Genomic DNA, 16,504 nt, shown 5'->3' on the forward strand with positions numbered 1-16,504 from the left:
AAAAAAAAAGATGTTTAGAGTCCCCTCCTCCTGATTCCTTGCAAGGGTACGTAAAAGAGGGGGTGGGGGGAGTAAAGTAACACTGAGGTGCCGTAGGTGGCCGTGTTTACGATGCCAAAATCACAGACTACGCTGAAGATGGTGTCACCACGTAAAAGCACACCCCCAGCCACAAGGGAGAGAGAGATGGCTTTCTGAAAGCCAGGCACACAACAAGGGAGAACACCTGGACACACTGGCTCATCCATCCCGTAGCAAGGCAGTGCAGCACTCAGGCCCGCAGTGGGGACGGATAGTCTCTGAGCCAAAGCTGGGACCCAACTCAGAGACCTTGTGTGTCGTACAACTCAGTGATCACACAGATGGGCCTGAGTAGTCAAGAAAGAGGTTACATTTCATTAAAATAACAGAGAAAGGGGCACAAACCTTTTTGTGATATTTCCATTTAAAAAGTTCCAATTTAAAAATTCCAAAACTTAAGTCCTTAGGTATCAAGAAAATCATTATACCCTTCGCATTCAGGTTAGTGAAGATTCATGATACTTATTATAAAACAAAACATTCTAAAGTGAGTGGCCCAAACGTTCCTTACAGTATGTGTGTAAAACAGAAATGAAAGGACGCCTACCTACCTACCCACCTCCCTCCCCGGTCCCAGAAAAATGCATTCAGAGCAGCCTCCCCTGGGCATGAACTCACTCTGTCTTTGTCATCCGCTACATCACAGAGAATGTCATCTAGGTCCAGGATTCCTCCATCACCGTGTTCCAAGCGATGCACCTGTATCCAGTAGTTTGGATCCTACACAAAAGAACAGAAATATTGAATATAGTGAGTCAGCCACCACCGAAAGGTAATCTGACCATTTAAACTGTGATAACTTCCTGCCCATAAAAAGGAATCGACCATATCAACAATACTGCAATGGAGTAAAAATTCAGGTAGCTGCTTAAATTTGGTATTGAGTCCATTTTCCTTTTCTTTTATGATGGAGTGACTCATGCATACTCTTCCCTTTGGCTCAGATGCTGATACATTGTTATGATAGGAACTGCAGAAACCAGCAAAACTCAATGCAGAGGAAATATTGATTTCTCTAAAGTATATTAGGTTCCCATCATCCAATATATGAAACACATACTAATCCCCTCAATGCAATCTACAAAAATATCCTAATAAGCAACAGCATATATGATACATGTGAAAAACTCAGATTTTTGCTTATTTGCAAAAAGTGGGTTGCACACACTGGTTGCTCAAAGTGCTCCTTACGAACAAGTCAAGACACAGACACAGAAGGATGCTGACAAGACCACGAGTGGACCACGCAGGCTCAAAACAGCTATGTGGTTTGAGCCTCTTTTTACAAAAGCAAAAATCACACACACCTGTATATGTACATATTGAAATGTCTAAAAACACACCAAAATTTGCAGTGGTTCTTGCAGGAAGTGGAATTGGGCAGAAGAGAGAAAAAGAATGTTTTAAATGGTACACACTTCTGTATGGTATATATATTAAAAAACCTTAAAACCCTGTTTTCAGATTTGATGAGGAAACAGTTGTTTGCTTTTGAGCCTTCACCATCATTCTCACATACCGCAATGGAAACATAACAACGTGTATGTTTTGCCGTTAGCTTCTGCATTCTCTACGACACCAAACTGCTATCCAAAAGTTCAATTCAAGTTAACACTCCATCTTTCCAATCTAAAAAGTAATGTTTGATGTAGTTCTTTCTTGAAGCAAAGCCAGGAAACAGAGGCAAAAGATTAATAATAGTTAAAATACAGATTCCTGGATCCTCCCCAGACCTATGGACTGAGACCCTGGGGTGGGGAGGGGATGAGAATCCATTCTTAAGCAGCCCTCCAGGTGAATCTCTAACAGAGGCATGCCTAAGAGCCACTAAAATGGAACACTTCTTACCTTGTCACTTTTTAACCAGCACAGCCATCAGCTCAAACCTTAATCCTCTTAAACATCACCATAAAAACTACTATGCGAATAACCTCCAGTTACTCTGCACCCTCAACTATCTGGACCTCCATAAAAGGAATTGTTCATCCAGAACACCCAGAGTCAGTCTGCAAAACACACGCACGTATCTTGGCATCTTTTTCTTTGTGGGGCCTGACTGCACATAAATCCCCGATTATAATGTCCTCCAGGGAACCTGCCAACTATGAGAGCTCCAGAATTTGTCACTTCCAGATTTGTTGAGCCACCAAAGAACAAAGCCCCAAAACAAACGATATTCTGAGTTCCTAGTCTTCTTACCAAATGGTATTACTCTCCAAGTTGGCAATCACGAATTCCCTGGGGGTGCCTACGGGAAAGGTGCCCCCTGGCCACTGACAGCAAGCACATCCTGTCCTCCCCTTCCCACCAAGCAAAGCTCTAGGGTGGCCTCACGTGCTAAATATCAACTTTCATTTCTAAAACACTTCCATACACACACACACACAGACCAACCTCCAAGATGTGTCTCATGAAAACTGTTCTTGAAGCTTCCTAATCCTCTTCACCCTGCAGATGAGATCATAACCTGTAGCCTTCACATAACATCTGGAGCCACCCCTTTGAAATAAATCCCCACCTCGAGACTTGCTCAACCTCAAAACTTCATCCTTCAGAATGTGCCACATTCCCACCTCTGACCAAGAACTTCGTCTTCCACACCCTGTATTAAGTCCTGCAAGGCTGGACCCCTGATCCCGAGCCCAGTGACCCCAATGCCCAGGTCCCAACTCCTCCCCCTGCCAACCCTGTCCATCCATCAGAACTTCTCAGGCATCTTGTTCTCCCAGAGCTCATCCTGACCATCACACCCACAGGCGGAATAGAAGTATATCTCCAGCCCACCGTGAATGTTCCTACAAACCATAATAGTATGGAAAACAGTAGTCAGGTGTCAAGCTTGAGCCTTGAAGACCGTTAATGCTTTATTTTTACATAAGCAGTACAAAAACTTTTCTTGACCCGACTTTAGCTTACAATTAGTGTACCAATTCTCTGATCCTCTTCACAGCAACATTCTTCAAAGAATTTTCTATGCTTGTTTCAGGTTTGCCTCTTCCCATAACCAATTCCAACCAGGCTTCCTCCCCTGACCCACTCCCAAAACTGCTCATCACATCACCAACAGCCTCCATGTTGCCCAATGCAAAAAAAAAAAAAAAAAAAAAAGTCCGTTCTGAAACCTCATCTTAGTCTGTCAGCAGAATTTGACACCAGTGATCACTCTCCCCCGCCTCTTTGGAATACTCTATAAACTTGGCTTTTAACCCTCCAACTAACTGATCAAGGCTTTTCTAATTTTGAGACTCAGTTGTTGACTCCCGCCCCCCCAGAGGGGTCCTGACTCAACCCTCGGCTATGCTGAGCAGCCATGACAACGTCGCGCCAAGGCAAACATCAGGCTGCCACTCCACAAAACTGTGCTGAATGGAAATGACTCTTCGAAGAGAAGGAGTTGAGGAGGTCACCAGGAATCCCAACAAAAGCAGGCTACATTGTAAAAAATCAGATGTGAGCAGGGCATCTAAGAATGACCTCCTCCCGCAAGAGTATAAAAACAAGGAAGGATATTTTTGCCACTGAGAAATACAACTCCTTGGAACAATGGTTTCTTGGGAGATTTTAACTGGCAATTTTCATCAACATAATTCTCTTTCAATAAACAGAGGGGCCTGCTGTATTTTCAAGGGAATGGTCACGTCTCCAACAGGGGAAAAGCTGGAACACACTTGATTCTACTTTGTGGCTGTTTGCATTCGAAAGTCTGAAATAATAAAATTCCTTGCTGTCCTGTCTGTAGAAACTTAGAAATGTAAGTTGTGACAAGCCACTTTTTACACTACTAATCAACACTAATTTTACAATAATTATACCAGTCACTAGGTTAAAACGAACATGACACAATATTCAATTTTAAAAAAGAAAAAGAATATTTCTCAATTAGGATATGTCCACTTAAAATAACCAAAGATTTAAACAATGACAATTTTACATTATGGCAACCAAAAGTCCATCACACATAAGCAACACGTAAGGAGCCAAGTTCAGCCATCAAGTAGACTGTCAAGAGGCAAATGTCCCCAGGGATGGGTCCAAGCCCAGAGAAGAAGTCTGGAGACAAAACGACATGAGGAATCACTGCTGCTTGTCCAGATAAAGAACGAGCTAGAGCCTGGCCTAGTGCGGGAGGAACAGGGTGGAGAGAACATTTCCTGAGACCAAGTCAGAACGTCAGCACAGTAACTTCCCAAGATGCAAGCTGTGAGGAATGCTGGTGGCCACTCAACTCCAGGAGCAGTAAGAGAAAACACTGCAGGCAAAGTCTGAAGGACAGACTCACTCCTGTCCCAAATTCAAGAAATCTCCCAGATTCCATAAAGAGCATCGTCACATTACGCAACAAGCTAACGAGTTTCTGTGAGTTGTGACCTGTATAATGCATGGCCTCTGCACATTTTATGCAAGTTTCAAAGAAAGTATTTGCAACTGGAAAGAGCATCCTACTTCTGCAGCAACCACGGCATACAGCCGTGGTCAATATCCTGTCCAGTTTTCAAATAAGAATACACTTATAAACAGAAGACTAGAAAAAAGATCGCTAAAAATCCACGTAGACCAAAAGAAAAAAAATTCAGTATTTATTCTGTGCTAATTATTGAATGAAGGCAAAGCAATAATCATTGCCCACTGTCAGAAATTACAATTGATCGGATAACACAAACGAGTAGTTAAAAAGAGGCAGAGCATGTGTAAGAAAAACAGACCAAGAAATGCTGCGTGAGTTCAGAGGAAGGAAGGATGATTGTCACTGGGAAGGCTCCAGAAAGATTTGTGAGGGAGGATTTAGCAGAATTGGCTCCTACCAGGTGAGCAGACTCAAGGGAGGGGAGCACAAGAGGGGGAGCAGGAGTGAGTGAGAGGGGCACCCCAAGCAGGGGAGGGGTGAGAGGGGCACCCCGAGCAGGGGAGGGGGGGGAGGCAGGGGGAGTGGCGGAGTTGATTCAGAAAGCTGTGAACACACAAGTGTCTAAAAGGCAGAAAAGGTAAAAACCTCAGATCACACAGACACACATTTATTCTGCTCTTCTCCTGAAAGTCCACTGAAACCTGGGGGTGGGGGGTGGTTTCCAGGCATAATCCCACAAAAAAAGATCAGAGGGAAACAAGGCAACTCGATTTTTTGGAAGCCGGAAAGCAGATGGGCCCCGTGGTGCCACATTTAGCTGAGCTGCAAATGGGAGCCCCAAGGAGGCCGAGCGGAGAGCCAGAAGCCACGTGACTTCCCCTGCGGCACCCACGGGAGAACGGGGAGAACCAAGTGCGTCCGAACACAGGAAGAAAGGTGGGAAGGAAAAGAGTCTGTCTGAGCGGCAGTTAAAGCCCCAGCTTCCTGGGAGACTCCACACAGCAGGTGACTGTCCCTCCCCTGAGTACGACAGCAGGTCTGGACCGGGACAACTGCAGAAGTAAAAATGGGAGGAGATAAATGAACGTTCACTGCTGAATACAGGGCAGCCCTCTGCTTCCCGTTGTTCCCAGAATGCTAGGGGCTGGACTCACACCACCAGGGCAAGAGGCTGGAAGATTCCCTGGGCTCTAACCATCAGAAGAGAAAAGGCCTGGGTGTCTGACCGGCCCCAGCCATGACCCTCCCCTTCTCCTGAACTCGGTGCTCTCGAACCATCCTTAGCAGCCCTCCTGTCAGAGCCAGCGGCCCGGGCACGAACTGTTGAAGACAGCGCCGAGGATGGAAGAAAGACCACAACGAAGAGTAAACACAACTTGAAACAACCAGAGACTCTATTAAAAGAAGATGCTCTTTAAAAACCCATCACTGATGCCCTAAAAGTAAGTTCAGATGATGGTGCATCTGGGTTTCTGGGGAGGATGAGGAGCGAGGGAAGGAAGAAAAAAAAAAAAGAAACAGGGAGAGAGAATTTTTTTTAAAAAAGCATTTGGAAATTAAAATACTGAAAATGAAAAGCTCAATAGGATAGTTGAAAGGAGCTGAAAATCTCTCTCCAGAGAACTAAAGAAAAAAAGCAAAGGCAGGAGATAAAATAGAAAAGGTAATAAAACTATAAGACCAGTCAAGTTAGTCAAACTGCTGAGTAACAGAAGTTCTAGAAAAAGAGAACCGGGTAACAGAAAAATAACAAAAAACGATGTCAAGTTAATTCCCCAGAATGACATGCGTTTCCACATTAAAAAGTCCCACAGAGGACCCAATGCAATTTATGAAAACAGACATAAACCAAGCCCCCTCAGAACACAGAAGACAAACAGAAGATTGGGGGGTGGGAAGAACCCCTCCCAGAAAATAAAATGCAAGTCGCAATGGAGAGATTGAAGAATCAGAATGAATTTCAATTTCTCAAGAGCCAACACTGGAATCTAGATGATAACGTACCAGTGACTTAAAAATTCCCACCAAAAAGAGTTCCCATCCTAGAATTCCACACCTTACCCAACTACCAGTAAAGTGTAAAGGTAGTAAAAAGATATATTTCTAGAAAAGCAACGTCTCCAAAAACATTACCCTCACTTGTAACTTTCTCTGGATGGTACTGGAAGATGTGTTCCAACAGAATACGGACCTAAAGCATGGATAAGGATGACACAGCATATGACAACAGGTGACATAACACCGAGATGCATCCCGGATGATGAAGGTAGATCCCAGGCCCCAGGGTGTCAGCCGTGAACCTGGTTTAGAGAGTGACCAGCCCAGACAGGAGCATGCCACAGTCCCCACACTCAATGTCTTCACAATGACGTTGAAAGTGTAACCAATGGAGCAAAATACACCAAAACTCTACTTTAACAACCGGAAGAGCTGGGGTTGCATTAGCTATAAAATTATAGAAGATCAACCCACGCAAAAAACCTTTTTCATGCCACTGAAAACACAAAAGTTGCGTAGGAAAGAAAAAGTGATCAAAGTATCACATGTGGTCCAGCTACAAGCAACTTTTGCTAATGAAAATAAGGTAAACCTCAAATATTTATCAAAATTATAACTACATTTGTAGAAAGCAGTCTAAAAAGTCTACGCGAGAGAGATCAAAGAAGTGGCTATCAGTGAGCGCGTGGGCAGTGAAATAGGGTTAAACCTTCCATGTTAAGACAATACATGACCAAAAAAATCAAGAAGAAAGAATATGAGCAAATTACACAGAAATATGGAGGTAAATATCAAAAGAATTAGGGGGAGTTGGAAAAGGCAACCTCCCAAGGCTCTTTTTTTCCATAACCACCCTAGTAGGACTATGTACACATGTAACGTCGAACAAAAAAAATAAATAAAGGGAAACCATTTGAAAAATTCCTTTAAATGATAACCATTGCACACAGCTTAAATGTTTAGTATCCATCAATCCAGTTAGCCACAGGATAACTATGTTGCTAAGACAAATGAAGTCACTGTTAACAATGTAACAAACAGAAAACATTTCATTTGTTAAAGTCAACAGACGAGCACAATCAACAGGAATTATGCATCATTCTAGATTCTCTGGGTTAAGTAAACCTCTGATTTATATAAGCCAACATGAAAACATTTTTAAAATACATTCTGAAGTTCTCTTTAAAAAAAAATAAAACAAACCATTGGCACTCAAGACAGACATGATACAGGCAATTCTGACTTTTCGGGATTTCATCAGTTCCATTTCAAAAACGCCTCTCTCTTCATATAATCTGAAACATAGGACTCATTTTCAATTTTGTTAGTTATCCCGTTAAATATTAAACAGATTTTTGTGCCGCCTTCTCAATGAAGGTAGAAGACGCACGTGGTCAGATGTCACAGCTGGCATTCAACATTAAAATAATGCCCTGTACCACCATAAGGGAGGGGCTGATATTTAACAGTAAGTGCATTCCTCGGCTCCCACTTCTCTGCCCCAAACTACACCCAACACCAACACCTCAGTACCACAGAGCAAACAACAAACCTGCTGCCTCCCTTCAAGAGTGGATGGCTTCATTTATCATGTCAATCGAAAACGAAAAATGCGGCATGGCATCGAACGTGAGGTCCAACCTCAAGGAAATAACTTCCGGGCGTCTCACTTTATTAGAACTAGCACACGATCTCTCCTAGGGTCACACATCATGCACTGACATGGGATATCAGCCCACCGTTGACCTCCAAATCCAACATGACTTTCACGTCAACACAGTCACCTACGCCCCTCAAAGCCTCCACCATTCCATGCAAGTTGGGGGAACAGACCCGGACCACAGAGCTGGCACAGGACAGAGCCGCAGCATGAAGGAGACAGCACCCACCCACCATTTACATCTGCACTGTGTTTTGCAATTTTTTAAATGCACTCACGTGCATTAACTAATATGGAGGTGGGTTTCTAATTCCTATTTTCAGATGAGAGAACTGAGACTAAGAGAACATAAATTGCTCACAAGAGGTCACAATCAATACTGTTAACCAGGACTCCAACCTTGGTCCACCCTTTCTCAGACTAACACTGACGATTTGCAATCTACAACATCAGGCTGCTGTCTTGTCTTCCTTCCCTCTACAGCCCCTTCTCCCAACCTCTTTGCAACAGCTCCATTTTTTAATATAGTGCATAAAGAGAAAGTCCATAAAATATTCCTTTTAATAAAAAGGTTTGGGCTGGTAAAACCAAGTTGGAAAAACCATTCATCTAAGTATTTGATTACGTGTTCTAATCTCATTTCCATGATTTAAAGCAGTGGTTCTCCAAGAGAAAGTTCAGACCAACAGCAGCATCACCTGAGAACGCATCCCCAGTTCCAATGCTGGGGGTGGGGGAAACACCCGGGTTCCTACTGCATCAAAATCTCTAGAGGTGGGATCCAGCAATCTGCATTTAAACAAGCCCTCCAGGTGATTCTGATGCATACTAGTGTTCGAGAACCAGTGACCCAGAATGGGTGTGGAGGGTGGGGAGGAAGCTGAAACACTTTGTGTTTCTTCTACCTAGTATGTGTTAGCCCATAAATTCATGGGTTTAAAATGCTCTTACCCAGACTTCTTCCATCAAACACATGTTAGCTATTATATCTGTTAAATGGTTACCATGTCTCCTGTGACAAGCATACAGATGAATCTCAGGGTTCGCTATCAGACAATCTCTCAGCTGTTTCAAGTCTATGCTCTGGGCAGAGGATTGCAAAAACCACGTCCTCATAGACCAGAGTCCTCCCAACACTCCCATTTCAAACATCCCCCCTTTCACTGCACATCACCCTGGGAGCTGTCTGAATCCCCCAGGGAGCTTGTTTTAAAAGCCTGCCAGGAAATTTTTATACAACGAATAAAAGAATATCCATTTGGGAATAATTCACAACTGGACAAGGTTTTTATCAAGTCCTGTTTTACTTCAGATTTATGAAGCTTGTATTCCTTATCTGCCTTCTCAAACCAAATTCCTGTTGTCTTCATTCCTAATGGCAGCACCTGCCTCCTCTGACTAAACCTAATCAGACCATGACCACTCTTTATGGGAAAGAAATATGGGGGACAGAGAACCAAGGAACAAGGAAGCAATCAGGCAATTCCAAAATGTGAAGAGTTTTTTGTTTTTTGTTATTTTATAACCCAACTGCACTGATCTTAAAAAAAAAAAAAAAAAGCCACTCCATCTGACATCCAAGCACAATGGTGCTATGCATCCAAGAAGTGGATCCTGCATCTGCAAGGAAAAAATTTGCTAAAAAGGGCTGAAGAAATTTGTCATATTAGGTAACAGAATCATACAATTTGTAAATTTCCTGAATGTGATTGTTGTACTATGATCACATAAAAGAATATTGTTTTGAGGGAATGTCTGCTGAAGTTTTCTAGGGGTTACAAGTATTATAGCTGTAGTTTAGTCTCAACCCACACAAAATATAATCAGTACTATTGTTAATGCGTGTCTCTGTGTCTATATAGATAGGAAAAACAAATACAGCAAAATGTTAACAATTGGTGGATCAAGGAAAAGGGTATATTTGTAATTCGTTTCATCAGTCTGTACAATAGAAAGTTTTCAAGAGAAAATATTAAAAGCCTGTCATTAAAAAAACAATCTGGATGGGGCTGGGCATGGTGGCTCACCATGTAAATCCTAGCACTCCAGGAGATCAAGACAAGAGGATTGCTTGAGGTCAGGAGTTCGAGACCAGCCTAAGCAAGAGAGAACCCATCTCTACAAAAAATAGAAAAATTAGGTGGGCGTGGTGGTGCATGCCTGAGTCCTAGCTACTCAGGAGGCTGAGGCAGGAGGATTGCTGGAGTCCAAGAGTTGGGGGTTGCAGTGAACCATGATGACACCACTGCACTGCAGCCTGGGTGACAGAGTGAGACCCTGTCTCAAAACAACAATCTGGAGGATGGTTCTAGATCAAAGAGACTAAGGAGGCATAACCAAATTCAAGGTGTGAGTCTTGACTGGATCCTTGCTGGGGTTAAAAAAAAAAAAAGTCACTGTAAAAGACATCTTGGGGACAACTTGGGAGTTTTTAATATGGAATCAATATCAGAGGATACTAGGAAATTAAGAATAATTTTCTTAGGTGTGATGATAGTTTCGTGGATATTTAAGGAAACATCTTTATTCTTAGGGTATATGTTCTAAAATATTTAGAGATAAAATGCCATGATGTCTGCTAACTTTCAAATAGCTTATATGTATACATACACATATATACACGTACATATGCACATATACACACACACACACACACAGGTTGAGTATCCCTTACTTGAAATGCTTCAGGCCAGAAGTGTTTGGGATTGCCGATTTTTTTGAATTTTGGAATATCAGCATATACATAATCAGATATCTTGGGGATGGGAACCAAGTCTCAACACAAAATTCATTTCTGTTTCATCAACACCTTAGACACATAGCCTGAAGGTAATCTTATGCAATATTTTCAGTAATTTTTTTGCATGAAACCAAATTTGTGTTAAGTATGTGTGGAATTTTCCACTTGTGGCATCATGTTGGTACTCAAAAAGTTCCAGATTTTGGTGTATTTTGGATTTCAGGTTTTTGGATCAGGGATGCCAAACCCGTACACACACACACACCCCGAATAAATATCTAACACTGAGAGTGCAATTAGGAAAATGTAAATCATCCCAAGTATCTCAAACAGAGGGAATTTACTATAGGGAATTGGATGCAAAGACTCATAAGCAGAGTTGAGACTCCAAACCAGGGTGGAGGTGGGGGTGGGGGTCCCCACAGATCAGCAGAAGCAGGAAAGTACTAAAAGGACAAAAGCAGGTGGCTCCAGAGCCCAGGGCTGCAAAGCCTGGCAGAAGCTGGACCCACGGGGGACAGTGAGGCAGGAGCTGGAACTTGGGAAGAGACTCTGGCTGCTGCAGAGACACAGCCCAAAGCAGAGAGGGACAGGGACGTACCTCGGGGCTCTCTAATCACAGAGCTGCCATCTCCCCCGGCCAAGCCCCACCAGAGGTCAACCGACAGCAGCTGTGCTGTGTATGATTCTCTCAGCTACTATTTAAGGTTTTCATAACAAATTGGGAAACCAGATTAATTGTAAACAAATTTAATGACCCAGGGTTCATGAGAATACAGGAAACCAGCATTCTCACATACTGTTCCTGGTACTAAACTGTCACACACGTTTTTGGGCAGAGAGGGAGACAGGGAGGTAAAATTTGGCACCATGCTTCAAAATGCTTAAAATTGAGCATACCCACTGACCCAGTAATGAAAAATGTGGAGAAAGATATATGGTCAAGATGCACGGAATCAGATGTTTTAATATATAATACAGAGTAAGAAATGAGCTATATATAAAATAAGAAATAGGTTGAGTATATACAATCAATGAAACAAGATACAGCAATTCAAAATGTCGATCACAGAATACCATGTAAGGGATCATCTCACCCTCAGTTTGAAGAGTGTGCTACCCATAGGCATAGATGAAAGACAGGAATTGCTATATGCAATTGGTAGTACTTGCCTATATTTTCTGACTTTCCATAATAAATATATGTGCAATTTTAAAACCACATCATCTTAAATAACGAGCGAATACGTTTCTTCACTTCCCATGCCCTCCGCTCTTGCGCTCAATAACTACCATCCAACTCATCTCCCTGCTTCTAGACTCCTCTCTCTTCAGACCTGCCCTGCACCCTTGCTACCCCCACATTTATCTTCAGAAAATATCCCTTTTATCATGTCACTGTCCTATGAGTCACTGGAAGTGACTCATTGTCAAGGTCAAAAATCCAACATCCTCGGCCAAACACTCAAAGTTCTCCCCAAGCCCGTTTCTCGTGACAGGTCTCAACACTGCCTCACTGTATCTGGATCTTCAATTGCTCTGTTCACCAGGAAACCCCAAACACCCAGAACAGTGTCCGAGACAGAAATATCAGTCAAGTGAATTAATTAATCTTCACGCTTCGTTCATTCTCTTCCAAACATCTGGAACACTTTCATCTCCACGCTTCCAACCACCCAGATCATATACCATCTTTGCAAATAAAGGTCAAAAACCACCTCCTCTGTGAAATGTGCTCCAACCCTAAGGTATTTATCCAGACCACGTGTGTGTCACTTAATAGCCTGTTTCCTGTATATGCCTGGTGTTTTGTTTATCTCTAGATAAGATCCCCAAAGACAGGGACCATCTTCAGTTTTTTGTTTGTTTGTTTGTTGTTTTTTTTAGCATAAAACAAAGAACAAAGTCCTGTGTTGTATAAATGGTGTGTACTGAAGAAAAAAATAAAAACAATATCCTTCTTGGGTAAAGCGAAGAACTTACATAAGAGTTTCCCAGAGACTATAATCCACAAACACAGGCCTGTGCTCCCCTAACTGCCAAAAGACAGGCCGTGGACATGCTGGGCCGTGTCAGAACCGGCGCCCCCGCTCACCCTGCGTCCCCTGCCGCCTGGCCGAGCTGGCTCCGGAAATGCCCTGCGGTTATTCTAGCTTACGTTCCACACGACATTTCAGAAGTGGGGAAAGAAGACATCCAGATACTTTTCCCTTGCGACAAAAAGGAGCCCAAATTGCAGCGTGAATACCTGTGTCCTCGCCCACAGAAGTGAGTTCAAGCCTGGATACACCTGCTCGTGCTCCAGGAGAAGGAGGGCAAGGCGAAGGTTCAGGGTGGCCGACCACGGTCGCCCCACTCCAGTCCTGGCAGGTGTGAGACGCACCAGGGCATGGGACGTGGGGAGCGGTGCTAGCCGACGAGCTGGTGGACAGGGAACAGAAGGCTTTACTAAGGAAGGGAATGTAGAGCCAGTGGATACGCAGTAATCCAAACCTAAGTCCCCAGAGGTTGGTGTGGACCTACAGGATTTTCTGCTCCTGAACTCGAAATCTCTATTCGCGAGCTCTGCCACCATCGGCACCACGGCGCTGTGCCCACCTCCTGATCCACCCCGTGCCTTCGCCCACACTCCACGTGGGTCCAGCCATGGGGCCCGACCACTGGCACTTCTTACGTGCAACCCCTGCTTGCCACGTGACGGTTTTCACATCAGTCCTGCAAGGCAAATGTTTCCAGCTCCATTTTGTAGACGAGGAGGCTGAGGACCAGGAAACTTGATCTAAGATCCCCACCGCGTAACCAATGGGACAGAGCAAGGGCAGCTCAGGCTCAGACATTGCTCCGATGGGACGTGGAAATCCACGCTTCGGGACACGCTGCCTCTTCCAGGAGGGTCCGACAGGTTTGCCAAGGGGACAAATTTGAAAGGGAGAAACTGAAGCAATAACCAAGATAAAAGAGCTCCCCCCGACTTAGAATGGGGGGAAAAAAATAGTGAATACTGAGGAAGTCACGCTTCACACTATGGGACCTATCAAAGATAAACAAATTTAAGTTGCATTCTTTTCCGTGCTCAGGCAGGGCTGGATTCAAAACTGCAGGAAAAACAACCCATAAACATAGACTCGTCAGGGACACCTCGAGGTAGAGACACCCTCCTGCGGCCTCTGGGACCCACAGCAAACACACACACACACACACACACACACACACACACACACACACACACACGCAGTTAAGACAGTGACTACTATATTGTATGACGTTTTTAAAAGCCAACTAAAATGTCAAATGTTTCTCTTTTATAAAAGAAATAATCCAAGACAACCAAACCTAGCAGATTCTTAAGGTCACTCACCCAACCTAACAAAAGGAAAACCGACCCTCTCACGTTTACTCTCTGACTTCTCTCAAACGGGAGAAGCTGACTCAGACCAAAAGGAATTTGTCTGCCCTGGAAAGAAGACCTCACTGAAACACGATAAAACTCTAAATGGCCCTCAATTCTAAAACAAAAAATTTGACCCCAACGCAGCTCCCCTACTCCCCCGCCCATCACATTACTTAATCCAGAAACTACCTCCTGATTTGTCTTACTTAAGGAAATTCTCTCAAATTACTTAACCATGCGTGTTAATTCCTCACACCTGGCCGTGCTAAACACAGCTGAATAGGAAGAAACGCTACCCAACTAAGACAGCAGAGATCTACTGGGAAATACGGAATTCTGACGGAGCACTCGCACCTACCTCTGATGGCCGACTTGGACCCCTGGGCAAACAGTCACCCAGCTGTACCCTGTGGCCCCTGTACTCAAAGCCAGCACACCCCACACTGGATGGGGTCCAGGTGAGAGTCCCACAGCACCCCCACATCACAGCAGGAACGTGGCCGCAAGGCAGTGGACACCTGACAGAGGGACAGCTCAGACCACAGCCACTCGGGAGGGTGGAGGGGCGTGTTCTCAATGTATCCAGAGAGTTGCTGATGCCAGAGGTGGGGTTCCCCTCTCCGCTCAGGATACTCCTACGAAGGGAGGGATCTGTGATGGTATCTTCAAAAGATCTGCCAGAGATCAGAGGGTGCCGCTCAATCTTAGCACCATGGGTATCTTTGTAGGCAAGAAACACCCATCAACTTTTAGGAAAGATTTTCAGCAGGGACAGAGCGACACAGACAGATGAAGGGCATTTATAGGTATATTCATACAGAACAAGATAGGGACGATTCGGTCCACGCAATCTTGTTGCTCAAACTTATCTGTTTGTTTGTGACTCGTGGAATCCGTCCCCATCTGTTCACTTGCAGAAATCTCACTCACAATTCAATTCCTGGCTTCGATGTATCTGTTCATGACATACTTTATCTAGGCCCCAACTTAAAATACTGTCTTGAAGTTATGCATGTTTTACAATGTATCACCCTGATGAGTCTGAAAGGCAACAGTATTCATTCATCCAGCAAGTATTTACGGACCATCTATTCCCCACCGACCTAGATGCAGGGGTATAGCATGTCCCTGCCCTCCTAGAATCTGTAGTCTGGCATGTGAAACCACAGGGACTCCCTCAAACAGTTTCTCAAAGCCCCCCACCCACTAGAACACTCATTGATATCCGTTACTGATTATCCCAAGTCAAAGATCAATTTGTATTCCTTTACTAACCTATTTGTTTCAAAATTTGTTGCCAGTTAGATTTTTTCTGAAAGGCCCTAATAGGATGCAAGACTTTATCTTGGGCCATCTGGTCAGTTTCAAATAAGGGCATCCATTTAAAATGGGAGAATTTTTAAAGAAGGGCTCCAAGATATCTTACGAAATACATGCAAAGGAGATTACATATGTTAATTCCGTATAATTCATAATCCCTTAAATACATGGCTAGTTCTCTACTCCTAGGAAGTTTTCCCTTAGGAGATATTTGATACTTAGTTACCTGTGCCTTCAATTTATTTTAAGAAATTATGGTACACAGTATATCTCAGGGGAAAAAAAATTAAGCACCACAATCGAAGGACAAAAGCAGAAAATATAGCAGGCACAAATACAGCTGGTCTGCACTATTAATATTCTGTAGGACACTTTAAAGCATCTGACAAAATCCTGCATGGAAGGAAACAAATCAGCTCTATGGGAACTCAAGCAAAACATAATCACACAACTAATAATTAAAGAGTCCAATGGACTACCTTGAACAATAAAACTCGTAACTATAAACTTGTCAGACAGAGGGAGGAGACAAAACAGGAGCAAAAGGAGTTTGTGACGCTGCAAAGGCACACACTGTGTGTGCAACAGGAAACCTGCGCTTTGGTGACAAGGGCATCTAGCAAGTGCGAGCCCCATCTACCAGCAGCCACCAAAAAAGCAATAAAATGATTCTATGACTGCACAAGTTATTTACTCTTTGTGGGCACCCGAGCAAGGCCTTTGGTATAAAAATGAAGGAGCTGGATTATCTCTGAGATTCACACGTTGCTCTACCAGTCCGGGAGGCTGTATCTCAAAAATTACACACACCCCAGGCAGCTTTTTTTCCTAAGTAGAAATAAGATAACCATGCCTATCCAGTGTGAAAGTAATTGTGTTTTGGAATAAAGGGGGTACGATCAAGGCTGTAATAACACCCCCGGTTCTCCAAGACTTTAACATCAGTTTTGGGAGGAAAGCCATAGGTAT

At 43.6% G+C, this 16,504-nt stretch overlaps 1 protein-coding gene across 1 annotated transcript in view; it reads right to left on the minus strand.

Moving 5' to 3' along the window:
- Positions 1–16,504, minus strand: part of PARD3 (par-3 family cell polarity regulator) — a 714,541-nt gene that overhangs the window by 593,438 nt on the left and 104,599 nt on the right. Inside the window, exon 2 of the mRNA XM_012642182.1 lies at positions 700–801. Within this exon, the coding sequence (XP_012497636.1) occupies positions 700–801 (102 nt within the window). The remainder of the gene's footprint in view (positions 1–699; positions 802–16,504) is intronic.

The sequence above is a fragment of the Propithecus coquereli genome, unplaced genomic scaffold, assembly GCF_000956105.1.
Source record: "Propithecus coquereli isolate 6110/MARCELLA unplaced genomic scaffold, Pcoq_1.0 Scaffold177, whole genome shotgun sequence".
Taxonomy (NCBI): Eukaryota; Metazoa; Chordata; class Mammalia; order Primates; family Indriidae; genus Propithecus; species Propithecus coquereli.